At 41.0% G+C, this 21375-nt stretch overlaps 1 protein-coding gene across 10 annotated transcripts in view; it reads right to left on the bottom strand.

The window, feature by feature from the left end:
* Positions 1-21375, bottom strand: part of LOC139052300 (protein transport protein Sec16B-like) — a 492173-nt gene that overhangs the window by 72485 nt on the left and 398313 nt on the right. For 9 of the 10 annotated variants that reach the window (XR_011509833.1, XM_070529379.1, XM_070529385.1 and 6 more), the window contains one exon: positions 4543-4764. Coding sequence is in view for 9 of the 10 variants with exons in the window: in XM_070529379.1 (XP_070385480.1) it covers positions 4543-4764 (222 nt within the window). In the remaining variant the exon portion in view is untranslated. The remainder of the gene's footprint in view (positions 1-4542; positions 4765-21375) is intronic. The other variant, XM_070529382.1, reaches the window with a different exon arrangement.

The raw sequence follows: 21375 nt of genomic DNA, 5'->3' as shown, positions 1-21375 counted from the left end.
TGTACTAATCGTGGCCATGTCGTCCCTGCAAACTTCTTAATCTCATCCGCCCACCTAACCTTCTGCCGCCCCCTGCTACACTTCCCTTGGAATCCAGTCTGTAACCCTTAATGACCATCGGTTATCTTCCCTCCTCATTACATGTCCTGCCCATGCCCATTTCTTTTTCTTAATTTCAACTAAGATGTCATTAACTCGAGTTTGTTCCCTCACCCAATCTGCTCTTTTCTTATCCCTTAACGTTACACCTATCATTCTTCTTTCCATAGCTCATTGCGTTGTCCTCAATTTAAGTAGAACCCTTTTCGTAAGCCTCCATGTTTCTGCCTCGTAGGTGAGTACTGGTAAGACACAGTTGTTATACACTTTTCTCTTGAAGGATAATGGCAACCTGCTGTTCATGATCTGAGAATGCCTGCCAAACGCACCCCAGCCCATTCTTATTCTTCCGATTATTTCAGTCTCGTGATCCAGATCCGTGGTCACTAGCTGTCCTAGGTAGATTTATTCCCTTACCACTTCCAGTGCCTCGCTACCTATCGTAAACTGCTGTTCTCTTCCGAGACTGTTAAACATTACTTTAGTTTTCTGCAGATTAATTTTGAGACCCACCCTTCTGCTTTGCCTCTCCAGGTCAGTGAGTATGCATTGCAATTGGTCCCCCGAGTTACTAAGCAAGGCAATATCATCAGCGAATCGCAAGTTACTAAGGTATTCTCCATTAACTCTTATCCCCAATGCTTCCCAATCCAGGTCACGGAATACCTCCTGTAAACACGCTGTGAATAGCATTAGAGAGATCGTATCTCCCTGCCTGCTGCCCTTCTTTATTAGGACTTTGTTGCTTTCTTTATGGAAGACTATGGTGGCTGTGGAGCCGCTATCGATATCTTCCAGTATTTTTACGTACGCCTCGTCTACACCGTGATTCCGTAATGCTTCCATGACTGCTGAGGTCCCGACTGAATCAAACGCTTTTTCGTAATCAATGAAAGCTGTATATAAGGATTATATATATATATATAATCTCCGGACAGGCCGCCATTGGAATATGAACCTGGCAACGTTTAACGCTAGAACGTTATCAAGTGAGGCGAGTCTAGCAGTGCTATTGAAGGAATTAGAGGGCAGTAAATGGGATATAATAGGGCTCAGTGAAGTTAGGAGGCCAAAAGAAGCTTATACAGTGCTAAAAAGCGGGCACGTCCTGTGCTACCGGGGCTTAGCGGAGAGAAGCGAACTAGGAGTCGGATTTCTGATTAATAAGATTATAGCTGGTAACATACAGGAATTCTATAGCATTAACGAGAGGGTGGCAGGTCTTGTGGTACTTAATAAGAGGTACAAAATGAAGGTTGTATAGGTCTACGCCCCTACATCCAGTCATGATGACCAGGAAGTCGAAAGCTTCTATGAAGACGTGGAATCGGCGATAGGTAGAGTGGAAACTAAATACACCATTCTAATGGGCGACTTCAATGCCAAGGTAGGCAAGAAGCAGGCTGGAGACAAGGCAGTGGGGGAATATGGCATAGGCACTAGGAATAGCAGGGGAGAGTTATTAGAGTTTGCGGAACAGAATAATATTTGGATAATGAATACCTTCTTCTGCAAGCGGGACAGCTGAAAGTGGACGTGGAGGAGCCCGAACGGCGAGACTAGAAATGAAATAGACTTCATACTCTGCGCTAACCCTCGCATCATACAAGATGTGGACGTGCTCGGCAAGGTGCGCTGCAGTGACCACAGGATGGTAAGAACTCGAATTAGCCTAGACCTGAGGAGGGAACGGAAGAAACTGGTACATAAGAAGCCGATCAATGAGTTAGCAGTAAGAGGGAAAATAGAGGAATTCCAGATCAAGCTACAGAACAGGTATTCCGCTTTAACTCAGGAAGAGGACTTTAGTGTTGAAGCAATAAAAGACAATCTTGAGCGCATCATTAAGGAGTGTGCAATGGAAGTCTGTGGTAACTCCGTTAGGCAGGATACCAGTAAACTATCGCAGGAGACGAAAGATCTGATCAAGAAACGCCAATGTATGAAAGCCTCTAACGCTACAGCTAGAGTAGAACTGGCAGAACTTTCGAAGTTAATCAACAAGCGTAAGGCAGCTGACATAAGGAAGTATAATATGGATAGAATTGAACATGGTCGCAGGAACGGAGGAAGCCTAAAAACAGTGAAGAAGAAACTAGGAATTGGCAAGAATCAGATGTATGCGTTAAGAGACAAAGCCGGCAATATCATTACTAATATGGATGAGATAGTTCAAGTGGCTGAGGAGTTCTATAGAGATTTATACAGTACCAGTGGCACCCACAACAATAATGGAAGAGAAAATAGAGGAATTCGAAATCCCACAGGTAACGCCGGAAGAAGTAAAGAAAGCCTTGGGAGATATGCAAAGGGGGAAGGCAGCTGGGGAGGATCAGATGACAGCAGATTTAATGAAGGATGGTGGGCACATTGTTCTAGAGAAACTGGCCACCCTGTATACTCAATGCCTCATGACCTCGAGCGTACCGGAATCTTGGAAGAACGCTAACATAATTCTAATCCATAAGAAAGGGATGCCAAAGACTTGAAAAATTACAGACCGATCAGCTTACTGTCCGTTGCCTACAAACTATTTACTAAGGTAATCGCAAATAGAATCAGGAACATCTTAGACTTCTGTCAAGCAAAGGACCAGGCAGGATTCAGTAAAGGCTACTCAACCATAGACCATATTGAAACTATCAATCAGGTGATAGAGAAATGTGCGGAATATAACCAACCCTTGGGTGGCTATAACCAACTGGGTGGCTTCCACGCTCGAACACCTGCAAATGTTACTACACAATTGGAAGCAATTGTCTCACACTCTCTGCATCTTGCATGAGTGCATATGCACTTAAAAAGACAATTGATGGTCTGTATTCATCAGGGCCCTTGTTCCATCTCTGTGTGTTGATTTAGTAACCAAGTAGCACAATTCACCAGTAAATATAGCCACCCACTGGCCGTTTCCATTGCCTTGTCATCTCACATTGCATTGCAGTGCACTATATGTGCTAGACATAATTTCAGATACATGAACAATTTCTCTTCTAGACTGCCTGTTGAATTACCATTCACAGTTATAATTTACAAGAGCATTTGCAATGAGGGCTTATGTACCTACTCATTCCGATTCTTCACATATTGTAACATGACTTTACCTGTCTTACTAAACCTGTAAGAGCATCAGAGTATCAGTAAAATGACCAGAACCATATATAGACAACAGAAAAGACACAGCGTGGTTATAAATGGTGGCCACTAGAATACTTCACATAAGCCTACCTCAATGACTTCTTAACTTAATAGCCTGAGCCTGCTGTCTTGGTTACATTTTGCACAGAAGCAGCAAAACCCGTGTGCCTCACAAAATAGTTGAAATGTGCTACTAGGACACAGACATTTCCACCTGCCACTCTAAACTGGCTACAAGCAAGAATCTTCCCAGCACTTTAATGAAGAGTGAGAAGTGTACGAAGGACTGCACACTAGGATTATATAGCACCCGATTTGTTGAGCACTGAATCTCTTATCTCCTTCACCCAGGTAAAAACAACCTGATGGCTTGAATTCAATGCCTCACTTGTAGTACCCATAGCTTCACTTTGCAAAAGTGCTTGATTTTGGCTAGTATCAGTCACAATTTTATATCTGCATCACGTATTCTACAAGTTCTCAGTGTTAGCAATGCAATCAGTCTTTGCACAATAACTACAGTCTCTGCAATAAGTTAGAAAAATGCTGTAAAAGAAGATATTAACAGCATCTATGAAAATATACTGTAAAATAACCTCTTGGGTCCCTCCAATGCTTGCATATTTAAACTTCTGACTTTAATAAAAGGTTTCATATTCAAATGTCGGCAACAATGTACAAGACTTGTTTTGACTATGCCATAACGTTACCACACTCAGTTCAGGCTTGATTTTATTACTGGAACCAGGAAGTACAAAGGCTAGGCGAGTCAGATAATATAAGTACAGAGCCCAGAGTGATCAATACAATCACTTTATAGGTCAGAAATTGCAACATGGCAAGGACAGCACTATTACTGTAAGATGGGTGCTGCTGCTAAGAAAATGGCCATAATAGTCACCAGTATGCCGTGTAACAAAGGAGATGACTATTAACATAGTGTAATGAAATTCCACACATAGTTCTCGGAAGCTGCACATTTGCCAAATGCAGTACCATTCACTGGAATTGCCCTGTTAGGAATAGCAATACTTCACATGAGCAAACTAAAGTGGACCTTTCGATAATTAACTAGAACAACAAATAAAACAATGCAAAGGATGGAACAAGGGCAAGAATAGACAAACACAGCACTATGTCCATCTACACAGCATTACTATGTATACCAGTAACTTCCAATTCTATATGCATTCATTGAACTTGCTTGCAGGAGGCTGTAGACCTCTTTTTAACACACTTCTCTCAGCTCTCCTCTGATGCAGCATGATGAGATGGAAAAAAAAAAAAAAACTGCAGTGCTCCAACCTGTGTCTTTCCCTTGTTAGCTGCGACTGGCTTGGACCGCTCAGACTCTGAAGCCGACTGGTCTGTGGCGAGTGAAGACTGCGGCCCCGATGGCAGCTGTGACCGACCAGAGGCCACGGCAGCACTATCAACACTGTCCCTTCGATCACGAGTGTCTGTGCTGCTGCTGACACTGCTAAGGCGCTCTCGTGATGTTTGGCGATGCTGAAGATTCTGTGCCTGCTAGCAAAAGAGAGAGAGAGCAGATGGCGGGTGAAATTATGTTAACAACAAAGACGCATAATAATATATGAGACAGGTTATCCCAAAAGCATCAGCTTGTGGACAAAGATGCAGCTCTGCCTAAATAATTTCTGATCTCTAGAAGTTCATCTGGACGTGTAGTACTGAAGCTGCAGCAAACGAATTGATTGCCAAAAGGAAAGCGTTCCCTGCTAGCAGAGCAGCATGACAACTTTGTCATTCCTTCACATAGCAAAATCACATGTGTAAATGGCACATGGCATGCTGCAAGCCACTGGAAAAAATCCGTTTCATAATTTGCAAGTGTGCTCCTCTGCACTGCATATGTGACCAACTAAGGCAGCACTGAGTATCATTCAAATGAAGATGAAGTGCTTCACATGGAGTTTGTCTCTTGAGCATTGTTTCATCACGAGAGCTATGCCTACAGTTTCCATGTCATAATACAAGCAATCTCTGCTTGTACACACTGTTTGCAAAAATGACAACGCTGCCATTAGTTTGGCAAACTGCCTCGCAAGAACGCTAACTTTACAATTATGAAAAGGGTCAAATTCAAGTTTCCCCTGCATAGCACCAGGTGCTTTAGTGGCATAAACTCAGCATCTACAACACCGCTACAAAGTGTAAGCACCACCGGTGAAGTCCACAAACTAGTGCATGAAACAAAATCTGCTTCCTTTTTCCACTGCATTCATAGAAACATGGCAACAAATGCAGTTTGCTGCCACCATTTCCTGCCATAGGTGCCAACTGCTGCAATCTATGTTCTGTATCATGAGCCAGCTCGGAGGCATAGCGTTCCCATTTTCCCAGGTGGGGATTCGTGTGGAAGCCAAACTGACTCTGTATTGAGGGAAGTAAGCAAGATAAATCAATCATTGTTATGATAAAAATTTGGAAGTTTATTTACACATGGTTCATTTTTTTACACAGAAAGAATCTCCTTGAAATGTTATACTTTGTAACAGCCAGTAATTGGGGCTGCCTAAAGCTTGCCAGCTGGGGAATGCAGCACTCTTGCATTCCCCGTAATGTATGGTCATGAACCAGTTCATAATTCAGCTGGGATCGTGCACAGCATTGAGAAATGCGAGGTAAAACCAATAATAAGGTTAAGCAGTATTGACAAGTTTGGCATAACAACTACCATCAAGCTTCCTTCCCTATGGCACTTGGCCGACTCCAGTTCCATCCAGCTAACAAATGTAGTCTCAAATTTAAAGCCTATATGTGAAACATCATCAAGGAAGAACTCGTCCACAAAGGTTCACTAAGAGTCAGGACACAACTTTAAGCCTTAAACTTGGACACCATCCCCAGTGCGCTTTCCTCAGCGCTTAGCCTTACCTCAACCCATGCTTTAGCCACCACCAAGGGATGTGAAACCAAGAGTTCTAATGGAAAGAGCTTCTAATTTTTTTTTAATAATGTTAAAAAGCCTACACTAAACACTCAACCAAAAGAGTAGTGCTTGCTGCATTGCTGCTGGCAGTGCAGACACTAATGAAGTTGCTTGCTTGCAAACTATGGCAGGTGATGTAACTCAGCATTACATAACGTGATATCACCAAGCCATAAATAAATAGGTTGGCAGTGCTGCCCAAGTCAGAGATTGAAGTTTTTTTTTCTTGAATTAATGAGCTCACCATGAGCAACCACAACAAAGTGCTCTATGAACTGCACTTGTCTGCTCAAAATGACCAAGCAGTATGTGCTATAGCCAGAACTATTTAAAACAGCCCGATAGAAAGATTACTTCAAAACAATAACAGGCAACATCAATGACATTTGCCATCGCAGGCATGTCCAACAAATGTTGGCAGCGACCAGCCCATTGTCCAAACACCTGAAGCACTAACTCTTGCCATTAACGCTGCTGTTCCATTGACCAGTAGCCTAGTTTTATTTCAATTTTGTTCTCATATCATGCACTTATGACAGGTGTGAATGCACAGATGATGTGTTCCAGGCAGTGAGACACATATGCTATGCTTTTATCTGCTGAAATCGGCAGCAAAATAAATAAATATAAGTAAATAAATTTTGATATGGAACAACACCTCCTCCTGTACTTTGTTTCAGACTTGTGGACTGATGCTTATTGCATAAGAAGCAATGGTCAGAAGTTTTGAATGCCAAAACTAATGAAGCCCTCACTTGTAACACTTCCACACTATTTCCAAAAACAACATGCAAATCAGCCATTTCCAGTTCTCAGCAATGTGGCAAACATGAAGAACTGATCAGACTACTAACACCATATTTACTCAAATCTCCCACCCAACCCCAAATCATATTTTTTGTATTTATGCATCAACCAATTGATTTTTAGTTGCCAGCATGCAGTTTGCTGGCCAAAACTGGAGTAAATATGGCATAATAATCCCTTAATGCTGTACTGTAGACTACGAGCAATACTAAGAGTGAGGGTGCTGGATTAATTTTAATTGTACAGGGTTTTTTTTTTACTGTGTGCCAATATGGCAGCACATGGCTCTTCTGACATTCTGCCCACAATGCTTAGATGATGCCATGGACACTGCATCACATGGGCACTACGCCCACAGTGCAGCAAGTGGACAGTAGCTTCTCTCTGCAGCTCCAGTAGAAGTCAGTCTATATAGATTGTGTTTGATTTTCGATTTCTATAAAGTGTGAATGCACAGTCTAAATATTTTTTCACCTCCTGACAGTTTCCCAGTGAACACAATACTCAAGCCAAGCCTCAGCCTCACTATGACTCACTTGACATCACGCAGCATTCCAGCAGTAGCAAAATAAAAATAAAATAAAAAACGAAACAAAAACAAAAGAATCTTAGAATTGTTTTATAACGCCCATCCCCAATTTCTTTCTTTTCTTTTCTTTTTTTTTTGTAAATGCTTGCATAAATGACAATTGTATGTGGTCATCCCCAGGCCCTCTCATAAGCATCAGTAATAGCGAAAAGCAAGACAGCAATACTAGTTAAAGCATCGGGTTCCTTCATTTTACCCAGCTTGAACTTGAAACCTTGGTAACAGTACTCCCAGAAACTGGAGGTGCATTTTTCATCCATTTATATGGCACTGACGCTACTTGTATTGGATTGGAATTGAATTCTTGGTTTGTGGTTTGAATTGAAGTGTGGTTTTATGTGCCAATACCCACGATTTGATTATGAGGCATGCCGTAGTGGGGGTCAGGATTAATTTTGACCACCAGGGGATCTTCAACATGTCCCCAACGCACGAGACATGGGAGTTTTTGCATTTCACCTCCAATAAAATGTGGCTGCTGCAGTCAGGATTTGATCCAGCGACCTCATGTTTAGCAGCAGACTCCACTTGTCTTGTTTCCACATGTTGTGCAAACACAAAACAGATAAATAAATAGAGAGAAAGACAAGAAACACTACAACAGCAAATATACTTTATCTCCATCCACAACTCTAACGTCCATAAAGCCAACAGCATCTCTCTTCATTTTGGTGCTTCTTGCTACCATGTAAATGCACAAACACGACAGCAGAAAAGATGTCATGCATGTTATAACAGGCACACATCAGCACAACACACAAGCTTTGTTCATAATGCAGTCAATGTACCCACTCTCGCTATCAATTAAGTCATATAAGAATACTTGTCTGTCAAAAATTCTGCTTCCAAGATTGCTGTTAAACATTTCACAGAAGCCATTAATTTGCACAATAAATAATCTAAGCATTACATTGTTAAAGCAATGCAAGCTTCCAGCCTTGCAAAAGGAAACGAAACTTTCAACCTACAATTCGTACAAAAAGTGGAAGGCCACGCCTGTAGCAATACCTTCAATTTTAATAGCTAGTGGCATGTCTACATACTGTGCTATAGTTGCAAACAGTTCACTGAAGCATCATCAAGCCATTAAACCTATCTGTACCCTACAAATCAATAGTGGAAAATGGTGTTTGCCTAATTAACATATTTAACACTGCCTAAGAAAAGCCCCCAAAATTAAATATATTTTTATATAGAGCCATGTACATCCCACAGTAACAGAGCTTTTCACAGATTCAATATAAAAGCTGTTCAAATGCCAGTTCAATTAAACTCAAGTTTTTTAATGCTCACTCTTCCTTTCGTGAACTGCTCTACCCTTGCACCAACTCCATGCTTGTAAGAAAAAGCCTTATTCTACAAGATGGGAATTTTTGCCATAGACAAGATATATTTACATCCTAAAAAATAGAATTTTAATTCTAATCCTCGGCTATGAATACAATCTTCCAAGTACAAAACTTAAGACAATGGACCAGTTTAGCACTTGTTTACATGGCAACTTCTCAGAAGTGTACTTTACAGAGGCTGCCTTGTGCTTGTTCTAATGTTCATACGTTCTGTACCAAACTTATGTACTAGGGTGGACAAAATTACACATAGATGGAGCATTTCAAACAGAAACACATACTAAAATCCAATTTTCATAATTGAATTTCATACAATGGTGCTACAGCAAACTGCGCACTGCACATTAAATATCAAATGTACCACACTGGTACATTGCCTGCCTCAAGCACAATCTTCCTATTTTAGCCATTTTCATATGTTTCCCCTTTTGGTTTTCATTCATCCACAACTATACCTTACAATGAAATAACCACCAAGGCACTCCAATCACATGGAAGAAATAGAACTTCTCCACTGATACACTCAGCTTTGTATGGCTGCACCAAAGGGGGAGAAAGAATAAGGGCACAAAGCATGTGTATAAAAATACATGCAGCAGCAATGTGCAAAATATTAAAATCTGCTCTGCGGTGCTGCAAACGACAGGTTATGTGTACACAGAAACTTGCGCTATTTCATTTGTACGGATTTGTTATCACTCGGCAGAACCACAACCCTGAAGCAGCACATACAGTGTGCACCAATGCCAGATAAATGGACTACCCTAGTAGTATGGTAGTACCAAGGGCAGCCTACAATTTTTTTTTTACTCAAGTTCTGCAGCTTGTACTATACCAAACCTGCCCTACCAAGCCTTGTACTACACCTAACCTGCCAAGATGCACTTCGAAAGCCAAGCTCAGCACCAACTGTCACTGTGCAAATGTCACAGAAGCCTGAACCAGATGCTAAAAGAAAGGGGGCAGGACTGTTTGCCCAGTGCAGAACTGAGATGCACATTTAAGGCAGAGAGTTGGGCCACAGAGTTGCGAGCTGAGATGCACAGATTGCACTACAAGTCCTGCCTGTGTGTGCTCTGAGGAAATTCCGTTTTCTTCACTGCTTCCGCATCTTGAAAACATTTGCATATCCAGAGGATAGAAACACTGAACCAGAAATATGCTATCTTAAGCTCTAAAATATGCTACCAAACTACATGCTATCACAAACAGAAAGCAGAAGAAAGCAGTTGAAGTAAATAAAAATGAAAAGCGTACTTAAATATCCTTAATATTGGATGCTATATTACAGTGCAAGCCTGAAGAGGGGCCGAGTAGAAATTCACAATAAAATGGACGCATGCAAATACATTAACCAAAAAGAGCCTGCCAGCCATTCAAGCATTCATACAATATATGTATCTGCACTAGATTGCTTTATCTGTGGATGTTTTGCAGAGGCTCTAGAAAACAATGTGCTCAGAAGTGAATAATCCTAGAACCCCTATGTTTAATTATGTGACAGCTTCAGAGTATAGGAGAGCCCTGTGCCTTCTTTAGCTACACTACAATAAAAGCTTGAGATGCAGCCGTTTGCAACTAGACGCTTCTGAACAGTGTCAGATGGCAGCATGGTTGCAAGAAAAAATTTGAAGTAAGGGAACCTGCAAGCAATGCATGGGCTACACCAGGCCACACACAGCTAGTTCCCGAGAGTATATACTTCTACACAAAATTACCCTTCTAGGTGAAGAAAAACACTAATGCTAGTAGAGATATAAAAGACAAAGGACATTAAAACTTAAAAGCAATAGGGACCCATCTAGCACTTTCACAGGAACGCTACTTTCCATGCATGTTGATTGGCTATGACAGAAGAAATGAGGGTTTCAAAAGGAATGGCCGAGCCCCCATAAGGATTAATTTTTAAGTCGCATAGTTCATGAGCACCCTGAAGGATGCCCATGCTTCAGTAATGGATTGTGCTGGACAATGCAACACAGAAAAGCTAAAGGCATCCCCAAAAGTGATCAACAGGTACTACAGCTAGCTCCAACATAGTTTCCCAAAAGAAAAATTATGTCAGCCACATGTAACTGCTATCACCAAACTCAAAGGCAGGATAAATGAGAGATGCAAAGAACACACGCACTGCCTGTCTACGCTTCCCCCTATCTTCATACCGATACTGCAAAGCACTTCATCTGCCTCCTTGTTCTTCAGTTGCTGCTTGGAATGACATTGTTCTGAATCCTTTGCAGCAAAGATATGATGCTGGGTTACCAACCCATAATTTACAATGAGCAAAACAAGAACAAGGTGAAACTGGGAGCTAACGTTTCTACAAGTCGACTTGCCTTTTGAAAAAGACAAGCATTGTCGCCCACTTTTATCTTGTTCTCGTTTTGTTCATTGTTTGGAATTTCCATCTCCCGCCTTCACCGTGTTTTCCCAACACACAATTTAGTAAGAGCAAAACACGAGCTAGGATGCAGTGAAAAATTGCCAATTTACCAGGACACACTGAATCCTTGACTCCCAATAAAATCTATGCAGGGAACAAATATTCGCACACTGCATAGTAACTAGTAAGCAAAAACTGTTGTCGCGGCTCATTCAGGCATAGCAATTTTTGGAGAAAGCACATTGCAATGCTGCACACACAAAAATGGACCACTCCTTAAACAGTGTCAACAGATGTGTACCAAGTTCTCAAAGGCTTGCACAAACACCTATGAGACAAGTGGCCACAGGTACAAGATGAATGGTACAAACAAGCGACACCTCATAAAATAGCAAGCATAGTATCAGGATGAAAAAGTATTGAAAGAAGGCAAATGTGAAAGGTAAGGCTAAATATCACAGCCACAATGCAAATACAGCACCAATTTTAGCAAAAGAATAGCAATTTTTTCCATTTGTTACTATACATGTGCAACCACCTGTCTAGTTACTTTACAGTGAAGAAAGTGAAACGGGCTGTGATAGCAAGAAAATTAACATTAAATAGGTCAGAGTGGATTCTGCAGCCTGCAACAGTAGTTATAGACAGGAGAGAACAGACAGGAGAGCATATGTAAGTTAAAACTAACAAATTTGGAATCTTAAGCCAAATCACTGCTAAAAAGTGCCGCAGATCCAACGAGTTGGAATCTAGATACAGCGAAGCTTTGTGTGAGTGCATAAAGAGTAGAAACACCAGCACACGCGCAAACACGCAAGCGGGGGCGCACACATATTACACCGAGCCTTTGGTTAAGCAAAGTTGCTGACTACAAGCGAGTATGACGGATGCCTTGACACCATGGATTCAAAGGCAGCATGAGCATACATATGTAGTGCAATTCGAATTCATTCTATCCACAAGAAGTGTTTACTTCCTCATCACCCCGCAGCCGTGGATGCACAAAGGAGAGTTTTCTGGTTCTTTTTTATCTCTACTCCACACAGTCGGTGTGACCGTTGCTGCAGAGGTGCAGCGGCAAGCGCCATCTGGGGGTGCTGCAAGGAACCCAGAGGTGTGTGTGGGGCATATTCGGGAAAGGAACAGCCAAGCCGCAGCCCCAACGGTCATGAAACCCGGCGATTTTTGCAAAGGAAAGCTTCGCTTTTAAAAGCAAGCTGAGCTGGGGTCACAACTGACACAAGTTCATACATTATGACACAAGCTGTGACGTGTCATTAGTCATGGTAGCAAGCATCAAGAACAACAGCAACATCTCTCCCAGCCTGCCCAGAGATAAATAGGTATACAAGGGTAGGAATTCTCCTCCGTGATCCCCCCCCCCCCCCCCCCAAAAGAATGACAGTCCCTAGCTTAGGCAACATGCATGTTGAAGCAACCACAATGTTTTCTGCAATTACTGTCTATGTTTACTTTGTACATCTACTCAGATGCACAACAAGAAAGACTTGTTACACCTGGCATAAATTGTCAGGACATGATTAACATTACTACTTCTGCAACAATGGCAGCCAATATGACTGCCATTGTTATATATATGCTCACTAAAAGATGTAGTCGCACCCATAAATGTTTGAACAATACAAAAATCAGAGAAAAAATTGTCTACAACCTGAAATTGAGGGGTGCACTTGCAATGGTGATGTACCCCTGGGTGCTGAGTGAACCTGTTGGTTCCAGTCTACATACTTACATCCAAGGAAATTCCGTGGTTTCCTTTGATCATTTCTCGTGTGGTTGTGTACCACAAAATTTCATGGGTGATAGTACATGCTTAACACTGTACAGTAAAACCCACTCAAAGATATTACATAAAATGGAATACACAGGTAATAATGATTAGCACTGTCAAGAGTGGTTTGCCTTAATATAAAAATAAAAACCATGAATAACAACCATTATCTATTCCATCCAGATACAGCAATGAAATACTGGTTTTCAAAAGCCATTCCTTCATGAAACTAGGCACAAAACGAAGACACAAAACTGTGCTCAGCCTGCAATGGCATTATTGGATGCAGCCATCACAAAAAGACCCCCCTAAGCCCCCCTCCAACTCCCAACCCCCTCTCAGATTTGGCACACAACTTCCTGCAGTCCAAACAAGCACAGTCTACTATGTGCACTGGCGCGAAAACTGCGATGAAGCTCTGTCCTCCACAAAAACCAGCACAGAATTTAGACTCTCCAATGTGCTTATGCCTAACACAGTATTTCCTTTCACTGCAGACCAAGCGTTACAATAATTTATTTTCCTTCACATTTTCATTTCTGTGATGGGGTCCCTTCAACGTACTCTCTTTTGACACTGCACCAGTAATGACCATGAGAGAAATGAAGTATGCCCTTAAGCTGGTATATCATATTCTTGTGTGAAAGCTTTAGCGTCACTCAAGAAATCCTGATAATGAGTGAGACAGACCAGATTTTTTGCTAGTGTAAACGTTATAGGCGAATTGCACTGTACAGCAGATAACTGCTACACTCGGGTGGATCACAATTTTCCCTTTGATGACATTTCCTCCACCTACCGGGATTCCGCAGAACTGGTTTGTCATATTCAGTGTTCCTTTGCTTCAAGTTGCAATCTGCTAGCCTCCTGATTAGTTCAGATGGTAAAGCAACCATCCCAGAAAGTAGATGGTCCTGGGTTTGAATCCCGGACCAGGACAAATTTTTCCTCAACTGTAAAGCTTCAAGAAACGCTTATGGATTTCTTTTGTAGCTTTGTGCTATATTCGGGTAGATTACAATTTTCCCTTTGACGAAACTTTGAGACATATTCTTTGATAAGCTGAATAGCTCATGGACATTTGTTTAGCTTCCCATGGATTTAGCTGAACTTCCATTCAAATGAACAGATCTTAAATGAGTGGGAAACTTCACCTGCTTACATTACTCACTCTAGTTACAGCCAAACATGTCTAATTAGCCTTCAAATGCTGAGTAAATGGAGGGACAGGTAATGGTCAGCTATGAAAACAAGTGCCTTTACAGCTGCACTACATGAAAATTTCTACAGGTCATAAATGTAACCTAATTACAAATATCCTTTTTTTAAGGTAGATATAGATCTATTCAAAGTCACTCAACAAAAGAGTGCACACACCCCCATGCTTCACTCCCACGTGTGACTGGCTTTCAGCATTACACATGAAGTGATGTCAGCACACATGCGACATAACTATTCCAATAGCCTCTGACGAATGCTTAACAGTACTGGTACAGGTACCATATGAGACAAACAAGGCATTCTTCTCACAGAAATTACAATAAAATGGAAGAATCAGTCCTGAAATAGCTTCATCCCACAAATATGGATCATTCAACCTAGTGCCAAGTGAGGCTTGTGGATCTATTTTTCAACTAGCAGCTAATAAAAGATGCAAAGTTACACAACAAGTTAGTTACAATTAACGCCCTGGAATTCTTAGTGCCATGAAAGCAACAGAAGCCACAGAAGCCATTGGTACCCAGTTTAGCGAACTATCAGGAATTAGTACTTTACAAATCTTTGCAAAAGTTATTTCAAGGAAGCTCGCATAAAATTAGAACCACAAGAGATAAACAAAAACGGACTGTATATTCAAAATAAGCACATAACATTGCATATATGTACACACTTCAAGCGCCATATCTCCAAGAACGTTTTTTTCATATGATCCACCTCCTCTCTTAATAAACATTTATGCAATGCACACTTACTACATTTACACAGTTATGTCCCTCACCACAGTGCAACAGTTAATCTACAGAAAATTTAAGTTTAAACAAATAAAAGCAGCTGCAGTGAGGACAAGCCTAAAACTGCACATCACTACTATTCAGAAATCTTGTAGCTTCAGCTGTAAAGAACATGTACGCTGAGCACCGACGAGAAAGTGTAGAATTTCTAAAATATGTGCGCCAAAATGTCTGGCTCATCTTTGGCTGACTAATTTTGGTGTCATGTCTATTGTGGTATCCATATGCTCATAGGCCTAAGTACACTATCATCTCACCTTATACTTACAGTCTCTATGGCCACAATGGCATTTTCAAAAAGTCGAAACTACTGATCCCATTCTACAATTAAATCCTAAATCTTCATTCCCTATTACTATATGCAAAGCTGCATTACTACAACTTCAATGACAGCCTCAAGTACATTTGATCAGATTCTGGCCTAACATATAATACAAAGAGATTTAAAATCTTAAAATGACTGACCCCAACTACATCCAGTCAAATTTTCTTCACATTTTCACATCTTAAAACCTCGCCAAAAGAATAAGAATTGCAGCAGAAATACTGCTGCCTACTGGTACTATAAAGTTACCAAGGTTTCAATGCTGATGGCACCAATGGTGTCTCTTAAAAGTTTAGCCTATTAAGTGACAGAGCTGTGTTTGTACTGGTAGTAAACACTCACACGCAACAAATTTTAAAGCAAGGGTACCTGTTCTGACTTGACACTAAACATAAAAAGTGAACTTGAAACCATAAGAAAAAATACAGGAGAGGACATTCTGCCATGCTCAACATTCACAAGGGGGTCATAAAAATTTACCCTATTTCTACACTTACAAATGGCCCAGTCATGGTTATATTTCAACCAATAAGCATGTTTCTGGTGCTTTGTTGAACCGCACAACGGGGAATGCATGCTGTACCACTTAAGGGACATGAAGAGGCTGAAAGCACCAAGTAGTACTGGGAACAAAAAGAACATGTGCTGCACCCAGTACTACACAGGTTGAAGGTATACTACCTTAATATGAACATAGCTTAGTAACATGCCAAAAGGTGGTGTAAGGGTCATGGCACACCAAATCAACCAGGTATAGCTGAAAAAATTTCCATATTTATATTGGAGTTCAAAACTCATCCTCCCCGTTTACTTTTTTGCCAAAAATTTTGTAGCATTTTGGCGATACTATTTTTTCGTGCACAGCTGAGCAAGAAGGCATCAACATTTTTTTTCTCAAGGACATATTGTATGATCCACTCCTTCAAATTGTGTGTATAGCAAGATAATGAAATCGTGTGACTGCCAAAATAGCCAATTTTTAAGATCTTTGAATGCTTCAAGTTCAAGTACTTTTGGTGTCAGCAAAAGCGTGTAAAATTACAAAGTGAATTTTTTTCTCCTAACATAGAAAACCAGAGAATTCACAAATAAAGTACACAATGGTAGCAACATAGTACAGCTGAAAAAATATTTGAAGTGCTGAAGGTATAGCATATTGCATGGAAAAAATTGTAAAGTTAAATTTTTTTGCAAAAAGCTTTATATTCAAGGTAAAAAAATATTGGTTTGGTGGTCAGGCTAAAAATATATGCATTACATCATTAGATGGCTCTACGTGTCTACTACGCATGTGGGAAGTTACAAAAATGTATTATTCTTTAAATGCAAAAAAAATTATTTTTTGAATTTCTTTCTCAAACCAGCATTTTTCAGACAAGCGTCAAGCTAAGTAGAGCATTCAAGCTGGTGCTCCACAGCCCCAGCTTGCTGGCTTGGGATGCAGACAACAAAAATAGCGTCTGCAACGCAGACGAAAGAGAAATGGTGTGATCATCTGCATTTCACTGCACACAGACGCACTCACACTTCAGTGCAGTGTGGCTTGTGTTTGGTGTGCGCCAGGTAAGCCATCCTGCAATTGCACATGAAACTTCACGACAGGTTAATTTCCCCAGAAAGTAGTGCCGATTTGAAAGGTATGTCTCATACAGTTCATAAATTGAAATATTTGCACCCAAGTAGAAGCTTAATGCAGATAGAATGCTTGCATCATTCCTGCGAAGCATTATAAATAAAAAGTCTCACTGTAATTAGAAAATTTCTTTTATATTTTCAGATGAACACCTGTTGCCTGGCTTACTGGGACCCAAAGGCGGTCATAAGACACCACAAGTGAAAAACACCTTCATAATTAGATCTGAAAGCCTAGACGAGTGTGAACTTCATCTTCTGGCGTTGCGCGCAAAAAGCAACAGGGACAGTTTGGAAACAATATGCGCACACCATTATTACATATACATTAAGAAGTTCACGAAACTATGTGCATCAAAGATGTGCTCGGACTCTTTCTCTGCCCATGGATATGATCCAACTTCCCCTATCGGGAACATGCATCATATCTCTGGACCTCGCTACAGCAATGCCTCTCTTGGCGCTGGACCTCTCTTGGCGTTGAGGCAAGCAAAAAAGATTGCTGCTAATGAACCTCAAGGAAGCACATGAGGAATGGAAGAAACATAACACAGAGCTGAAGTGCGGTTTTTCGAAGTACACCTACCTGAGGCCACGCCACTGTTTACTTGCAGGCACTTCGGGAGCGCACTAAATTGATGTAATATAATGTAATGATGATGCAATGAAACGCAATGACGATAATGTAATGTAATGATGACGCAATGTAAAATTGATGCTGCAGTCCTTGGGCCTTTTAGAAGCAATCAATTCTGTCCTCGAGATGACTGTGTGCGAGATAATGAATGAGAACTGTATGACCAGTATAAGCAACAATTGCCAAGGAGATTCGTTGCTCAAATCACCGATATTGAGCTCTCCTGCACTGAAATGGGATTCGGTAGCAAGTATTTCTGTCTGTCAGTGGGTTGGTGGAGTGCGGTGCAAATTGGAAACAATCCTGTTCACCTCTAATTACTTCGTGGACCATCTCGTTGAGATGATAAACGACTTGAAATCGCATAACTTTGTCAGCAAAGTCCAAGCTTGGCACCTATGCAATTTGAAGACAGCTCTCACGCTTGCAGAAGCTATAGTTATAATAAATTTCTCTTAAAACTACAGCTTTCTCATCCAGAGGTACCCACAGTCAATATATTGCAACAACTCGCAGGCAACAGTATACCTGATTGTAGTCTACTCTCACTCAGAGAACTCTTCTGATGAGCCCTATGTGCAATCGCATGTAGTGATATCAGACTGCCTTGACCATACGACTGTCGTGGTTTCAACATTTCAGAAGGTGCTGATGGATCAACTTAAAGTAGACATGCCACAGGTAGAGCACATACACTACTTCTCAGATGGCACTGCTTCCCAGTATAAGAACAGAAAAAATATTGCGAAACCTGTGCTACCACAAGGAAGATTTTAATTTGGATGCTAGATGGCATTTTTTTTGCACATCACATGGAAAAAGTGCCTGCAATAGGGTGGGTGGCACCCTGAAACAGTTGGCAAGCCTACAAAAAGGCTTTTCTCAAGGCAGATTTTGACGCCATTTGAGTTGTACAATTGGGCACGAGAAAGCCTTTTACATATAAAACAAATTTGGGTGCCGGAGAGTGTAATGATGAAGTGGGAGGAAGAACTGTCGTCCAGGTTTGCGAATTCTGTGTGCATTAAAAAAACTAGGTCCTCTCATTATTTTCAGCCAACATCACTTTTGCAACTAATAGTTTGATTCACGTCTTCGTCGAAGATAAGAAGGGTTACCACTGTTCGACAGCCTGCACCTGTTCAACTATAAAAGTGATACGTGCCATGTTCAGGCAGATGTGTTCAAACGCAGTTGACACCCGATTTTCGTAGCCATGGAAAAAGAAGAAAAGAAATTTAGTCAGGAATACGGCACTGGAAATCGCTTGTCTTGGTTTTCATGCAATAAAAAACCAGAAGCTCCTTACTGAATAGTTTCTTGGGCTCACTTTGTTAGCAATGTGTCTTGGCATGACGGCAACGCTTCATATATGTACGCTCTCTATGCGATCTACGTACTGAAAATTCAAAAAATAATTTTCGTGTAAAAAAAAACTTTTTTATAACTTCTCACACGCATAGTAGACAAGTTGGCCTATCTAATGATGTAACACATACATTTTTAGGCTGACCACCAAAGCAACCTTTTTATACCTCGAATATGAAGTTTTTTGCTATAAAATGAAACTACAATTTTTTTTACATGCGATCTGGTAAACCTTCGACACTTCAAATATTTTTCAGTTGCACTATGTTGATTGGGCTACCATTATGTACTTTATTTACAAGTTCTTGATTTTTCTGTGTTCCGAGAAAGAAACCATCAAGCTTTGCAATTTTACTTGCTTTTGTTGATGCCAAAAGTACACTATACAGATATTTGAAAAATTGGCTATTTTGGCAGTCAGAACACTTCATTGTCTTGCCATACAGACAATTTGAAGGAGTGAAACATAGAATCACAGAAAGCTGAGGTAGTTGGTAAGGATTCGTTATGCAAAAAAGAGGTGAGGCGTGCAGACAGGACACAAGAGTAGAGAAGTGAACACGAACACCGACTATCAGCTGAAGGGAGCACTGAGGCGAAAAAAAGAAAGAAGACAAAGCTCATCTGCGCAAGCTCAGGAATGGTACCACCACGTGTCAGTCGACTACATGTGCCGGTCTACGTGAGATATAACTGTTAAAGCACTTAATTTCTTTCTTATGTAAAGCAATCGAAGGCTGACTCACACATGCACTTCCACCATTATAGATATGCCATGCCTCTACCATAGGACGCGTGTCTTCATTCTTATGCCTGTACAATATTGCGCATTCATCTAACTCTGGCGTGCAGTTACAATTTTGGCAATGTAGGGAAAAATTAGAAGGTGATCCACCGGTTACAACTTTTTATGTTCCATTAGCCTCTGATTGATACACCGTCCTGTTTGCCCTACGTAGAACTGGTCACAGCTAAGGGGAATTTGATAAACCACACCCATACGACAGTCAGTAAAACTGCTGTTCTTATTGTACTTCACTGGACAAATATCTGTTCGTTTTTTGCCTTTTACCCGCTCCGTTTTATTCTGTACGGCAGCGCATATCTTACCTAGCTTATTGGGAGCAGTGAAAGCAACATTAACATCATATCTACTAGCAACTTCTTTAAGCCTGTGCGACACTGAATGAATGTATGGAATAGCCACTGCTCTTTTTTTGCCATTACTGCTTTCTGTAATCACGTCCGTCCCCCTCGAAACCAACTTCTTTAGGCGCTCACCCACAGTGGCCACTGCTACACTAGGATAACCTGCTTCTAATAGGGATCGGACCTGGTAGAGGCATGGCAGAGGCATGGCATATATATAATGGTGGAAGTGCGTGCGTGAGTCGGCCTTCGATTACTTCACATAAGGAAGAGATTAAGTGCCTTAACAGTTATCTCTCATGTAGACCGGCACATCTAGCCGACTGACACGTGCTGATACCATTCCTGAGCTTGCGCAGATGAGTTTTGTGTCTTCTTTCTTTTTTCACCTCAGTGCTGCCTTCAGTTGATAGTCGGTGTTCATGTTGTCCACTTCTCTACTCTTGTCTCCCGTCTGCACGCATCCCCTCTTTTTTGCATAATGGAGTGAAACATACAATGTGTCTTTAAAAAAAAAATGTTGATTGATGTCCTCTAGCTCAGCTGGGCAGGAAAAACCACCAAAATTCTACAGAATTTTGGGTAAAAAATGAAATAATAATGAATGTGGATGACAAGTTTTGAACTCTAACAAACGTGGAAATTTTTGCAGCTATATCTGTGATGGTGGAAAAAACACTGGTTAATTTGGCAAGGAATGACCCAAAGAAAAAAAAAAAAAAACTTGTGACCCCCCAAAAAATGACCCCAAAAAAAATAAACGGCTTTTTGCTTCGGGACGGCTGGAGTCTGACTTCCACCTGCGGTCAACACCACAGTGGAGTTGAGCGAAATGAAACCTTTCGACTGCCTGCGTCGTTGTCAAGGGTAATTTCAATTAGTTCTTCTACAAAAATGAAATAGAACTGGACAAGTAGCATTTTATTTTGTCTTATATTACAACGCAAGGATGCTTTCTGCAACGATTGGTTGGGTGATAGTGACAGAATTTAACTGAGGAGTGCTTTCATCATCGGGCAATTACTTGAATGTCCCGGCGGAGCCTCTGACCATGTTCTGCATTTACCTCAATTTCTCGATTATTAAGGCTCTGTTTGCAACAATATTGACAACTTAGAAATTCTCGAGCACTAATCTATCAC

The sequence above is a fragment of the Dermacentor albipictus genome, unplaced genomic scaffold, assembly GCF_038994185.2.
Source record: "Dermacentor albipictus isolate Rhodes 1998 colony unplaced genomic scaffold, USDA_Dalb.pri_finalv2 scaffold_21, whole genome shotgun sequence".
Classification (NCBI taxonomy): domain Eukaryota; kingdom Metazoa; phylum Arthropoda; class Arachnida; order Ixodida; family Ixodidae; genus Dermacentor; species Dermacentor albipictus.
This window is presented reverse-complemented; position numbering and strand designations above follow the sequence as displayed.